General features: G+C 51.6%; 2 protein-coding genes across 15 annotated transcripts in view; one reads left to right on the top strand and one right to left on the bottom strand.

The window, feature by feature from the left end:
• Ccdc9b (coiled-coil domain containing 9B) overlaps positions 1-11,872 on the bottom strand; it is a 27,285-nt gene extending 15,413 nt beyond the window's left edge. For 12 of the 13 annotated variants that reach the window (XR_015449783.1, XR_015449787.1, XR_015449788.1 and 9 more), the window contains exon 1: positions 10,594-11,865. Coding sequence is in view for 2 of the 13 variants with exons in the window: in XM_087207509.1 (XP_087063635.1) it covers positions 10,594-10,779 (186 nt within the window). In the remaining 11 variants the exon portion in view is untranslated. Of the gene's footprint in view, positions 1-10,593 lie in introns of all 13 variants that reach the window. The other variant, XM_087207511.1, reaches the window with a different exon arrangement.
• The window catches only part of Disp2 (dispatched RND transporter family member 2), a 16,960-nt gene continuing 12,452 nt past the window's right edge, over positions 9,792-14,299 (top strand). For both annotated transcript variants that reach the window (XM_004861553.4, XM_004861552.4), the window contains exon 1: positions 9,792-10,390. The gene's annotated coding sequence lies outside the window, so the exon portion shown is untranslated. The remainder of the gene's footprint in view (positions 10,391-14,299) is intronic.

Here is a 14,299-nt window from a genome sequence, read left to right as displayed (position 1 = left end):
GAGAACACCTCTCAGGGGCCATCACAACGTGCTCCGAGGAACGGCAGAGGCCAAAGCTGGTGCCCTTTCAAGGAGGCAGGTGCATGGGAAGGAATGATGGGACCGGGAGCAAACAGCCCACGATGCTCACATGACAGCAGGATGCCTGCCCTGACCGCTGCCTCCTGCAGGCCATAACTCCTGGGAGGTCTTCCGATCTCTTGAGGCCCTGGAATCTGTGACTTAGCCAGGGTACGTGCTGTTGGCTCCTCGGTGGAGATCGGGGTCAGTGACCTGCCCAGTGACCTGGCCACTTGACCCAAACCACAGAAGCCACTCTGCAGCACTCCTTCCTGCCACAGCCAGGGTGGGCATCTGTGCCCTCATGCAGTGAGAAACCTGTCCACCAAACCAGGCCAAGCCTCCTAGATACCCACGTCCTGCTCACCCCGCCGGTGGCCTTGCTGGTTCTGCTGAAAAGCACTGGGAGTCACAAGAGGGGCCTTCACTGCTTGTTCTCACCCTCCCAAAGACCCCTACCTATGGCCTCCCTGCCCCAGAGGCTCCCTTCAGCCTGTTCCTGTCCACCACCTCAATCCCAGCTCCTCATCCTAGAAATGGTTCCTCTGGCTCCCCTGAGTCTCCTTCTTCTCAACTCTGTGGCTTTTAGGCAGCCAGGTGCCACCTCTCAGCCAAGCTCCAAGACCAAGCACTCAGGGAGCACTTACTCTGTGTAAGGCCCTGGACTGGGAGGTAGAGGGGACACACACATGGCTGGAGCTCTGCTGGCAGAGCTGGGGAGGAGAAAGAGGCTCTGAGTGCACAGCACAGAACGTGCTATATAAAAGCAGCACAGAACTATTATGGTATCCTCCTTCCATCCTGCAAGATCCCTAGTTCTTCATGCCTCTCAGACTGCCCTGTCTTCTCCGTCCACCCAGTCAAGGCAGGGCCTGTCTCCTCCACCGAAGGCCTTAGTAGCTCCATGCAGTGACCCAGACCAGCAGCTCAGACTCTGACTCCGAGACAAAAGCTGGGTTTTGCAGCTGGAACCCAGGGCATTGCCCCCATCCCCTTGGGCATCCACAGGACATGGGCCTCTCTTTTCAGTTTTCTGCCCAGGCTGGGGTTGGGGGTAGGGGTGGGGACATCGAGCCACTAGGGAAAAGGATTCTTGCAAGAAGAGAGCTGGTAAGGTCAGGGTGTGGATGAACATGGGAACTGCCACTTGTCCACTGTGAGCTAGAGCCAGGACCCTGGGAGCACCACATCTTTGTAGACCTGCCCCTCCCAGAAGCCTGACCGTCCCCACCTTGACTCCTGCCCTACAGTGACAACTGTGTACAGAATAGAGTAATAGCTCCCCTGCCTAGTCATAAACCAAAGTCCTCTGCCAGGATGTTACCAAGGCGACTGGTGTTTTTCAGCATAGCATTCCTAAAAGGGGAGAGACCTACCATGAACGAGGGAGGGCCCAAGGTCTGGACCCAGACAGTCCCTGCTCAGAAGGGATTGCTTGGCTGGGCAGCTTCAGGCAAGTTTCTAAAGTCTCTGTTGTTTTTTGTAATCTGCCAAAGAGGGGAAGATTATAGTGCCTCCAAGAGCTGAACCAAGGCCAGTGATACAGCGGAAGAGCCTGACGTACAGAGGCTTTCTTCTGCACCACAGAGATGAAGAAGCACTCTGCTCTTCTCCCCTGTTCAAGTTGTTTTCTAACCACAGTTAGGGTGTTTTTGATTTTACAGCTCTAATTGAGGTTGAACTGATCTGCTATAAACTGCATATTTAAATTGTGCAGTTAGGCCTGGCGTGCATGGTGGCACACACAGTGGTAATCCCAGCACTCTGGGAGCCTCGAGCAGGAGGATCACGAGTTTGACACCAATCTGGGCAAGTCAGCAATTTAGTGAAACCCTGTCTCAGGATAAAGAATACAAAAAGGTCTGAGGATATAGCTCAGTCTGAAAGCCCTAGGCTCAGTCCCCAGTACCACAAAATAAACAAATGAACGAAATATGGACTTTGATTTTTTTTGCCATATGTATGTTGCATAAAACCATCATCCCAGTCAAGATAATTGATGTAACCTTCAACCCCAAAATGTCTCCATGTCCCTTTTTAGTATCTTCTCCCAGTCACTCCCCTTCCACCCTATTCCCAAGAACAGACTGGTTTAAACTTAATTAATGTTAATTAATGTGCCATAGCCCATGTGGCTGAAGGATCCACAGAGTGAGAAATAACATGGGAGATTAAGAAAAGAAAAAGAGATACAAAGGGTGGGGCCAGGTGGAGCTCTACCTCCTGATGGGAGAAAAGACCACCGGGCACTTTTAGCACATTCATTTATAGTGGTAGAGATAGCGGAAGTGCAGGGGGAGGTCAAAGGGGCTGGTCTGTAACGGGAGCCAGGAGAGTAGCTAAGGTCTGCAGGACATCATGTGTGACAGTTTTCTGGCAAATGGGCAGGAGGAAGACAGGCCTTGCTCCAGGCCTTGCTCCACCACACTCTCTTGTCCTCTGTTGTCCTCCTGCCGGGCCCTGCCTTGTTCGAAAGCAAACAAGATGCGTGTTCCTCATTCCACTCAGGGCCCTGACTCATCTGGGGGAGGAAGCGAGTTAGGCCTGGCCATAGTGATCTACAGCACAGTGCTCCCAGCATTAATGAGTTTACATTTTCTAGAATTTTATAGATGCAAGTACACAGTATATATTCTTTATGTTTGGCTTATTTGTCACACAGTTTGTTCTTTCCTATCACTGGATAATATTCCATTGAATACACGTATCACACGTGTGTGGTGTTTGTTCATTCACTTAGAGATGAACATTTGAGAAATGAGCTATTCCAAAAGATACTCTGAGCATTCAGTACAATTCTTCATGAGGACCTATGTTTTCATTTCTCTTGACTATGCAGTACGTGTTACTTTGGGTTTTTGGGGGTTTTGGTTTTTTTTGCAGCACTGGGGGTCAAACCCAGGACCTTGCACACGCTAGCAAAGCACTCTACCACTGAGCTACATCCCCAGCTCTGTTACTTTTTTTTTTTCTTAACCAGGGATCGAACTCAGGATCTTGCGCTTTTGAGGCAAGCGGTGGAACCACTGAGCTAAATCCCCAGCCAGCTCTGTTACTTTTTAAGAAATGAATCAACTACAGTTCAAGTGCAGTCAGCTCATGAAACTCTTAACAGGCAGACCTGGAAAGAACGACTGCTTTAACTTTTCTATTCCTGCTTTCACATGGTTCCCATCTTCTTTAATCAACAGGGGGCCAACCAAGCCCTTTTGCCTCACTGAGGACAGAATCTTTGACATCTTCAGTTTTGCATAGCATTGTAGGATCAGGGAGGGCCACTTCCTTCTAAATATGTAAACGAGAGAAAATATAAACACAAATATAAACCACAGAAAAGGAAGCCAGTTTTTACTCAACCATCCTAATTCCAGCCCTTCATTCATTCACCAAATATTTCTTAAATAGCTACTAATGTCAGAAGAACTGCAAAGGCCAGTCCCTGGGAATGCAGCGAGAGAGCCGACAGAGCCACCACAGTCCTTCCATTTAAGGAGCACAGACGCCAGTGAGAGCAAGAGAGTTTAGAAGAAAGGGGCCAGGGAGCCAGTGAGCTTGTCGCAGGGGCCTCTGGTCTGTCTGCTAGAGGACACTGAGCAAGGGCTTGAGAAGGCCAAGAAAGCTATTGGTCTGGGATCCTAAATCCTGGGTCCTTTCCCCATTGTTGTCAGGATCCCATCCCAAGTCCCCCTTTCTGAGGGGGCCTGAATCAAGACAAAGATTGCACCAGGCTTTCTGCTAGGGTCACTATTTTCTCCATCCTGACTTGTCTGAAGGAATCACTGTGTTAACTATTGTGTATAAAGCATTTGTGTAGGGCCTGGCATTTAGTGGGAGCTCTGTAAATGTCTAAAGCCAGTCCCCGGGTGCTGAACACCTCTGCCAGGGATGGGAGCCCCTGCTTTGGCTCCATGCATCTCATTACCAGACCAATGTGGTAATGGATTGCTCCTCTACTTGCCCTACACACACACCATGTCCTGCTTCTAGTTGACCTTTGCCCAGATAATACAGATACGCCCATCTCTCCTCATTCCCCTGCACCCTCTGTCCCCCTGGCAGTGCATCTGGTCCACCCTGGCCCCTCCCTATCCTATTCAAATACAACTGAGAACACCCAGAGCCTCAGACTTCCCATCCCTGCCTTGCATTCTCAGGTGAGGTCCTGGCTTGGCTTGCTGTGGGTGGGGGCAGGAAGGTCTCTGTGAGCATGTGTGGTGGGGTTTGTGGTCTCTAAATGTGTGTGACGTGCACTGCACTGGTGCCTGTGCGGGTCTGTCCCTCAGGGCCACGTGGCCGTGTTTCCGCACTCACGTCTGCCCATCTGCCCTGCCTACCTCCTGTGCTGGGACCCTGCACCTCCACTTTCTACTTAGGTTATAGGCAACTTACAGCCTTTGCCATGCAAGGTAGAGGGATGCAGGATTGTATTCTGTCCCTTCCAGGGCTGCCAACTTTCATCCTCTAAAGAGTTGGGTCTGAATTGGGAAGACATATTCCAAGCACTTCTTCTAATCTATACCCTGACTGGCCCTAAGGTGTTTTTGTTTTGTTTTGCTTTGTTTTTGGTACTGGGGATCGAACTTGGGACTTTGCACTTGTGAGACAGGCAACGGAACCACTGAGCTAAATCCCCGGCCCCCCTAAGCTTTTCTTTACCTCTCCATCCCCCATGCCCAATGGTCTCTTCCAGCTGCATCACTAAGAGAAAGAATAAAGGAGCAAGAAGCACCATGGGCCTAGTTCAGAGGCTAGCTTCAACTGAACGTTTGTGGCACAAGTAGAAGCTAATAAAGGAGTGTTCAGTGGGGCTGGAGATGAAGCTCAGAGCAGAGCACCTGGTTTGTGTGTGCAAAGCCCTGTGTCCCATCTCAGGACCCAAAAAAAGAGTGGCTCAGGAAATGCAGGTCTTGGAAGGGACCAGGGCTGTCGTAGTATTGGTGCGTGTGCGTGTGCATGTGTGTGGGTGCATGCGTGCACACGTGCATTCTCATGTTCAGCTACCATATGAGCACCAGACAGCCCTGACGCCAAGTGTCTGGTCCTTCTGTGGGTTGCTTTGCGATCATTTTGAGGTTGTGTCATGACTTGCATGCCAGCATCAAGTAAGAAGTGACTGGGCCTTGGCAGCAGTATCTGATGAGAATGCTGGTGAATAACAAGTTGGCTCAGACCACCAACACTTACCCTCTTCTGGTCCTAGTGGGAGGAGATAGTAATCCACAGCTCTGACCCTGGAAGGCTTTCTGTTCACTTCTGCTGCAGGGCCAAAGACATGGGGTCTCCCCATCAGCCCATCCTGCTCCACCCTGCTCTGAGTACACTTCCTTCTCCAAGCCTCCTTCTCTCACCCCTATGCCAGGTATTTACATAGGGACCTGTAGGGAAAGGGATACCATCCTGGCACATGTCAGGCACTCAGCATGAATAGTGGAGCAAGGACCGGAGTTCTATCCCTGGTACCAAAAAAAAAAAAAAAAAACATGAATAATGAATATGATTGAAATCGACCCCAATGGAAATGAATTAACATGCTCATGAGTCTGCAGGTGAATCTGGGGTCGGGAAGTTGTAAGGGACCCAGAGGCCAATGCAATTCTTGTCTCTTTTCTCTCCCCTTGTGGGTGAAACCTCTGCATCCATTTAACACCTATGGAAGCACCTGGAGTGCCAGTTCCACACGAGGTGCCAGGCTAGACCAGAGGGAACAGTCTGAGCCCACGCATGCTTTGAAGGGGCTGTGTGTGTATATCCCCGGAAGAGAACAAGGAAGGAGACAGACTGAGATCACCAGAAACTAAAACTCTGTTGAATTCCAGGTGTTTCTGTGTCACTTCCTGCTCCTGCCCCACAAAGATGGATCCAGGTAAGCAGCATGGCTGGGAGGCTCTGGGGTGGGAGAAGGAAGAACAGTGTTGAAGGCTTGGGGCTGGCAGCCAGCCATATCTACCAGATGCCAAAGACCTGTGGGTATGTGGGTACGCAGACGTGGTGGTGGGGCTCTGCCATGTAAATGGCCCCTTCCATTCGGCGCAATGCTTTACAGCTTAAGAAACACGTTCACACAGCCTTCATTGGCTAGATCTTCCCTCTCAAGAAGAAAACAGGCAGCTGCTCCTCTCCTTGTACTGGAGGCCCAGGGAACTCAGGGGTCATGCTAGCGGTGAGGCCCAGAAGCAGGGCCAGGTCTGGAGCCCAGAATCCAGCTGTTCGCAGCCATGCTGTTGACTACCCTCCAAGAGCATGAAAAAAACGCACCAAGAAGCCATACTTCAGACCACTCAGGTGGCTACTGCAGAAACAGCCCACTGGGCCCACAGCTAGGAGGCTGCACGGCCATGCCGAGTGGATTTCTGGCAGGAAGCAAGGCAGAGTGGAGCTGGAGAAATTACTAAGTGCCAAGAGGCAGCAGTGAGACCAGAGTTGTGAGCAAGGAGCCAACAAGTGGCTCTGAGGGGCTGAGGAAAGACTGGGCTGGATATAGGGGACATGAGGGGACCAATGGAGAGACCATGTGGCAGAGGAAGGATCAGGGATTGCAGCACTGGTTAGGTGAGCAGACAGCTGCCAGGCCTCAGACAAGCATCCAGCCTTGGGCCACACCCCACACCACCCAGAGCGCTCTGCCAGCTCTTGAGCTCATGGGATGCATGCTGAATTTCATATTGACTTTCAATATGAATCTGTTGTTGGGTGACAAATGAAGGAATGGTTCTTAGGCAAGTGACCAACTCTGAAGAGCCTTGCTATGGGTGGGGGTGTGGACACAGAATCGATATGATCAAATGACCAAAGCTACTTCTTTCTTCTTTCTCTCCCACAGGTCGGAAGGTAAGAAAGTTCCCCAGCCCTCTCCCCTTCTTCCCCCCAAATGCCATGTTCTCCAGATCTCCTACCTCCTACCTAGACCCCCACTTCCCTTAAAAAAAAAAAAAATCAAGTGCAGGATTAGGCAGCAGCCAAGTGAGGCGGGGCATTCATCCAGGCCCTGTTGGCTGCAGCCCTCTCCTTGGCTTCTCTCCTCTGTTTTCCCATCTGTCTCTCTCCTTTCCTCACTTCCCCTCCCTGCTCCAGCAGCCCATCCTCTCTCCTGCTGCTTCCCCTCCTGTTCTGTTCCTCTGCTTTCCTGGCTGCTACCCCCACAGCCTTGCTGGATGTCTGGCTTGCTCCCAAGCCCCAGCCACACTGCCAGGTCCCTAGGACAGGCTTCTGCCATGGGTGTCCCCCTCCCCATTAGCTACCAGAGCTGACTGGCTCCCAGGCCTGGCTCTGGGGCCTCCCCACAAAAAGAGCCATAGAAGGAGAGGAAGGAAGTGGCCGGATGAGGCAGGGACTGCTCTTTCATGGTCACAGGAACCCGGCAGTCTGGAGCCCTAATGAAGACCTAATGGAGACTTAGAGGGGAGCTACTGCACCCCTTCTCCATAGGGCCCCAGGCCCCAGGTCAGAGGCAAGATGGTGTATCCATTTCCCTGGGCCTGTAACTAGAGACAAGACACTCCCTTGGGGCTTCAGGAGTGGTTCCAGACAAGGCAGGTTAAACCATACATTTCCCAGGCCTCTTCTAAGTGAGGGGTAAAACTGAGACTTTACTTTCTGTTCTTCCTGATTCCTTTGGTCTGGACCCTGCTGGAGGGAGGCATGGGCTCACCACACACCCATCATCATATATACACAAGCATGCACATATGTGAGTACACAACAGGCCTTTACATGCACCCACCTATGCACAGGTACTCAAACAGAGCCATTTGTATGTAGACACACACAAATAATGTGTGCATTCACTACATAGCAGAGAACACACCTTCTACCCTTGGTCTCCTCCAGTCTGGCCTAGCATCTCCCTGCCCCAACCCACGGGGAGCTCCTCTCCCAGCCACATCCCTGCTCCTAAGCTCAGTTGAGTCTACAGTTCTAGCATGGCAAAACTTCTAATCCCTGCAAGAGTTCCTGGGTGAACAAAGGGGAAAGATGGGATAATTCTGCTTCTTAATTACAGATAAAATAAACTGAGATCCAGAGACTAGGAGTCCTGGCTTAGCTCAAGGAATCAGAACACATAAATCAAGGTTCCTCCCCTTTTGTCTGCTCAGTGCTCAAGTGGCTTCATCAAAGCAAAAAGCCCAGTAACTTTCTACCCCAGCCCTCCACTACAACCCTACACTGGTGTCCAGGAGTCCTAATCCCCTGGGGTGGTGGGGTGAAGAGGAGTTGATTGCAGGTAAAACTGGCATTGACTTCAAGCTTTGATATTGCTCATCTGGCTTTCCACAGGGGCACTGCCATGGTGGTCCTCCTCCAAGCCACCCTCCTGGTCATGGGCACCCCCATGGTCATGGGCACCCCCATGGTCACGGTCCAGGGCACTGTCCTGAAGGAATCCACCCACCAGGACATGGTGGGCCTCCCCATGGCCATGGCCCAGGGCACTGTCCTGGGGGAGTCCACCCACCAGGACCTTGTGGGCCTCCTCCTGGCCATGGCCCAGGGCACTGTGGGCACCCCCCTGGACCACATCACTGAGGAAAAAGAAGAAAATAAAACACAGGATGAGAACCCTGAGGGGGCTGCCCTGCTGACCTGCCACAGAACCTGAACCAGCATCTTCTTCTTAATAAACTGGAAGCTGAGCTCTAGTCTAAAAGAGTCTTGTCGTCCTTCACACTCAACTCAGGGACCCTGTTGCTTCTGAGTTCCTCTCCTGTGAAAATGAAGCATCCAGCCTGGCATTCTCAGAAGCTTGGCTCAGTGATGCCCACAGCATGGGGCTGGATAAGGCCATATTCCTTTTCTTTCAATTTTGCCTCTCCCATCAAAAGGTCTCAAATGAGGTTCTATCACCTCTGCCCCATCCGGTGTACCCTCAGATCTGGTGGACCTTCTGAGGTTCCAGTTGGCACACCTCATTCTACACATCCAAAGATGTCAGTGGCTCCCTACTGCCACGTGTATTTCTCAACCATTCCCTGAAAATATACTGATTTTTCCAACCTCCTTAATTTAGGTTGCAGTGTCTCCCACCTCAGGTCAGGAATACCCCATCTCTCTCCTACCTCTGCATTTTCAAAGCCTTGCCTTCCAAGCCTGCTGAAGCTCCGCCATCTCCAGGAAGCCTTCCCTGAAGCCTATTAGGAAGGGTGGTCTTTCCTCTTCAAAACATTGCGCCTTGTCTGCCACAAGCTACGCCTAAGAGATGGTATCAACAGATCTCAAGAGCCTGATCACACCCTCTCCAGGTGGCACCAGTTTATAGCCTGGCTCTTTATCTTTTCAAACCAAACTGTAAGCTACTCAGCGCACTTCTATGCCACTGGGTTTCCCGACCTCATCCCTATGAACTACGCCTTGCATAGACGGGTACTGCCATACACTGAACGGATATCTACAGTCCAAACCTTCTTGGTTCTGACTCCCCAATCACATATTTTCAGCCAAGGCACCTCCATGCCTGCGCAGCCAGGTCCAAAAAGCCTGCTTTCTGCCCATCCAAATCTCTCATCTGGCACACTCCACTCCCAGCCCCCAGGCTTCTCACAAGGCTGATATTTATTCCAGTTCCCTGTAGCCCTCTAGCCAGCCTGTCTGAGCCCGTCCCTCCCGAAGCTCTCTGCTGGCCTCGCCCTCACAGCTGTTCGCTGAAGGGAGAGCCAGCAGCTGTCCCGCAGTGCGTGGTGGCAGGCAGGTCCCGCCCAGGCTGGGGTGGGAGGAGGACGTGGGCCGGGCCTTCCTCCGCGCGTCCTAGTCTCCCTCCCTCCTCCCCTTATTGCGCACTTCAATAACCGAACGGCGGCTCCACCAAGGACCGGCGCAGACCCAGGACAAACGGACAGGAAGACCCATCTGGAACAGATGCCCAACACCCCTGAGGAGGAGAGGAGAACGCCAAGAGAAGCCGAGAGAATTGCGGGAGCCAGAACGCCCAGCTTTCCCCCCCCTCCGCGGCCCACACCCGCAGCCATACAGACAGCGAGCCCCCAGCCCAGTGCGACGGCGCCGCGGGAAGCTTTGGGCCCCGCCCAAGACGGCCTCGCTCTCATTGGCTGAGCTTCCCGTCGGCCCCGCCCAGCGACAGGAGGCAGGCTCTGACGCATGCGCACGAGCTCGCCGCTGCCGCTGCTTCAGCACTAGAGCTCGGACAGCGGCGCCGCCCACGGGGATGGACGGTGGTAGTAGCCGCAGCTGCTGTAGCAATCCGTCTTCTAGCCCACGTCCGAAAGGGGAGCTGCGGCCCAAGGGTAATCTTTTAGGCCTAAACAGCAGCTCCCCAGACAGGTAGGGAGGACCTCACCGCAGAGCCGGTTCGAAGATCTTCTCAGCACCCCTGCTCCAGGTATCCTCAGTGGTCGCCATCTGTCATCCCATTCATTCCCATCCTCTTCCAGACCCCCTTCCCGGGGCGGGGGGCAGGGGTGGTCAGTACGCCCTCATCCTGCCAAGGTAATTTTCTTGCTCCCTGACACCCCCTAGTGTCAGCCCCCCACCCCCACCCCGTCGCCCTCCTGGTCTGGGGACCTGCCCCACCCCTGTTCCTACCTTTCCTCTAAGACTGCGGTTTTCCCCTTCCCCGGACCTCACGAGCCCCTCTCTGTAAGCCTTGCCTCTTCGTCTTCGCAGAAGGCCCCAGACTGCAGCGACGTCAGTCTGGGCCAGCAGCGTGTCACTGTGCACGGGGATGTGCACGGACCAAGGCGGGTGTCCTGGGCGGGGAGGCGCAGACATTCAGCAGCTACATCAGGGCTGTCTTTGTCCATCACTATCATTGCTTGCCTGCCCATCACCATCGTTTGCTTGCCTGCCCTGCATGGTACCGGGTGTGCATGTATTGATTTGAGTCCCTGAGTGTGGCAGCCACTGGCACTCACTGGAGCTGCTGTCGTAGGCAGGCTCTGAGGCTCAGGCAGAGGTCTGGACGACCCTTGAAAGAGCCTCAGGCTGGTTGGACAGGGAAGACACCTTCCTCCTGAGGGCCCCTCTCCAGATCTGGGTGCCTGTCCTCTCCTTCCACCATATGTGTGACGAACAGCCCAGCCAGGTAGCAAGATGGCGCAATTTCTGTGTGCGCCTGGCTCTACTCCCCCTAGAATCTCTCCCCTGACACAACACTGCCTCTCTGAAACTGAACTGAAAGAAAAGTCATTCTTTTGAGCAAAAAAGCAGACATGGGCACATTATCTCCAGATCTCCTCAATTAAAATGTACATTTTGTACCTCAGAGGGAAGAGAAAGACCCACAAGTACAAACAAATGTTTTCTTCCATCCATTGTTAATACACCAGTCTGAAAAGCACAGAACCTTCTTATTCAAGAGGGTAAGAGACATGATGGGTATGTTCCCCACACCAAGTGCCAAACTGAAACTACAGCCTAACCAGAAAAAGAGAGGGCACGGTAGGGGCCCAGAGTCAGGGGCATCTGTAGAAGGAACTGGGAGTCATTTTCTGTCTGGCGTATCTTGCCAAGGATCAGCCCTGTCTGGTCTACTCATTTCCCCTGGGCACAGGAACCACTTGTTCTGGTCTAGCAATTCCCTGGGGAACTCTGGCCTCTCTCTGCCCTTCCCTCCAAAGACCACAGATATTATGCAGGCTTAGCAACATGGTTCAGTTCAATTCAAGAAATACAGATATGGGCCAGGGATTTAGCTCAGTGGCACTGTGCCTGCCTCAAAAGTGCAAGGTCCTGAGTTCGATCCCCGGTACCAAAAACAAAAAGAAAAAAAGAATTACAGATATGCTCCTGCTGAGCTAAGCAGCACTCTGGGAATATATACCCAGTAAATAAGGCAACAGAAACAGAGAGAGAAAGGGGGGAGGGAGAAAAGAGAAACAGTCTTTTTTTTTCTTGTACTGGGGATTGAATCCAGGCCCCTGCATATAAAGCACATGAAGTCTACCACAGAGCTACACCTCCAGTCTACTCCCACCCCAATTTTATTTTATTTCTTGAGTTAGAGTCTTGCTTTGTTGCCCAGGCTGGCCTGGAACTCCTGAGATCACACAGTACTCTTGTCTCAGCCTCCCAAGTAGCTGGAATTACAGGCACACACCATCGTAGCCAACCACTTCACCATCCTGTCCAAGTGCACTGACTAGAGAAAAATTTGAAATGGTTAATCCTTTTTTTTTTCCAGTATTGAGCCCTAGCCCAGCCCTTTTATTTTTTCTTCCCCTTCCCCTTTGGACCTCTTCTTCCTATTTCACATTACCTATTATACATTTTGATCCTCACTTACACTCTCAGTTTCTCACACCAGAGAAACTATTTGGTATTTACACATGTGTCCTATTTATTTCACTTAAGAGTATCGGCTCAATGTGCATCCATTTAGCTGTAAATGTCTCTAATTTCTCATTCTTTATGGCTTAGTAGTACTCCATTTTATATTTTAAAAAACCCAAAAATCTTCTTTATCTAGTCTCCAGTTGATGGGTAATTGGGCTGTTTCCATGTTTTAGCTATTATAAACTGAGCCATTATAACTTCAAGTAACTTTTTTTTTTTTTTTGGTACCAGGGATCGAACTTGGGATGGCAGCGGAACCACTGAGCTAAATCCCCGGCCCTAAACTGAGCCATTATAAACATGGGTGCATATATATTGCTGTGGTATGATTCTTTTAATTCCTTTGAGAAGATACCCAGCAGGGGAATAGTTGGGTCAAATGGGACCTCTAGTCCTAGTTTTTTTTATTTTTCTATTTTTTTGGTACTGGGAATCAAACTTAGGACCTCCCACTTGCCAGGTAGGCACTGTGCCACTGAGCTACATCCCCGGCCCTTTTTTTTTTTTTAACTTTAAAACAGGGTCTCACTAAGCTACTATATTGCCCAGACTGGGTTCAAACTTGGGATCCTCCTGCCTCACCCTCCCATAGTGCTGGGATTATTGGCATGTGCCACCACACTCAGATAAAACAGTTAATTCTGTGTTTTTAAAACTACCTCTTTATTTTTCTAATGATGGGAGCTGTCCCTCATCTGTCCTGGCCACTCTGTGGGATCACACGAATGTCCAGATGACTGTGATCTGTGGGCTGGGGAAGACAGGGTTAATATACATACACATCTCCCCCTCTGGGAGTCCCAAGCTGGGGCTTTGTGTCTGCCACCCTGTCAGCCAGGCCCTGATTGCAGGGAGTTGGCCTCCAAAGTGAGCCTAGGGTCACCACTTTCCATCCTCCTCCTTGCCTGCCTGCCTGTGTCACTTACAGGCCAGCAGGCCAGTCAGGCATCCTAGGAAGTCACTCGTCCCAGCAGGGTCATAAAACTGAGCAGTCGAGAGAACGAAACCCCCTGGGGAACCCAGGACTGCAAAGCTTAACTCCTGTGATTACCAGATCTCCTGAGAGCAGAGGGCAGTATGGGACTGGCAGAAAAAAAGATTTTATTTCTGAAAAAAGTGCAGTTTGGCTCTTTTCATTGGGAGAATTGAGACAAAGGCCCAGCTTTACAACAGTCAGGATGGGAGGAGTCATCAAATTCTGCCACACTGGGAAAGGCAGGAAAGGTGAGCTGGGGAAAATCCAGTTCTGGGTCCCTGGAGAGGAACAGAAGGGGCTGAAGGGAAGGAGTGAGGCCAGGGAGACCCTGACAGAACCAAACCAATGAGGGAAGCCAAATCCTTTTATTTATATATTTATGTTTGTTTGTTTTCTGAGACAGGGTCTTGCTATGTAGTTCAGGCTGGCCTTGACCTCACTCTGTAGCCCAGGCTGGCCTTGAATTTGTGCTGATCCTCCTGCCTTAGCCTCCTGAGTGCTGGATTATAGGCATGTGCCACCGTGCCCAGCTCCCAGCTCGCCGAAGCCCTTTGAACAGGAACCAATTAAGGCAGGGCAGAAGCTCAGGAGGGTTAGCAGGGAGGGGCTCCCACTTTCCTCTGGCACCCCTTGTGTGCTGGCCTCCCCTGATGCCACTGACACCTCAAGTAGGGGCCTGGCTCCTAAGAGCTGGCTCCTAAGCCCAGTGCTTGGTGCTCTAAGAACTCCAATGGAATGGCTGCAGTAGGCCCCTCCTCTCCACCCAGGCTGCCCCAGCCAACCATGGCTGATAGATCTTTGTCATGCCTTCAGGACCCACTCAGACTGAGCGCAGTGCTTAGCACATGACACCTGCTCCAGAAAAGGAGCTACAGAATCAACACCCTTAAAGAAGTAGACATCCTCACTTCTATACATAACCAGGCCCCTCGCCCAGCTTCTCTTCAGCCCATGGAAAGTGGCCTGCAGTGTCTTTCAGCT

Source organism: Heterocephalus glaber, unplaced genomic scaffold (genome assembly GCF_053883595.1).
Source record: "Heterocephalus glaber isolate CG9 unplaced genomic scaffold, H.glaber_assembly_v1.0 deba00000809, whole genome shotgun sequence".
Classification (NCBI taxonomy): Eukaryota; Metazoa; Chordata; class Mammalia; order Rodentia; family Bathyergidae; genus Heterocephalus; species Heterocephalus glaber.
This window is presented reverse-complemented; position numbering and strand designations above follow the sequence as displayed.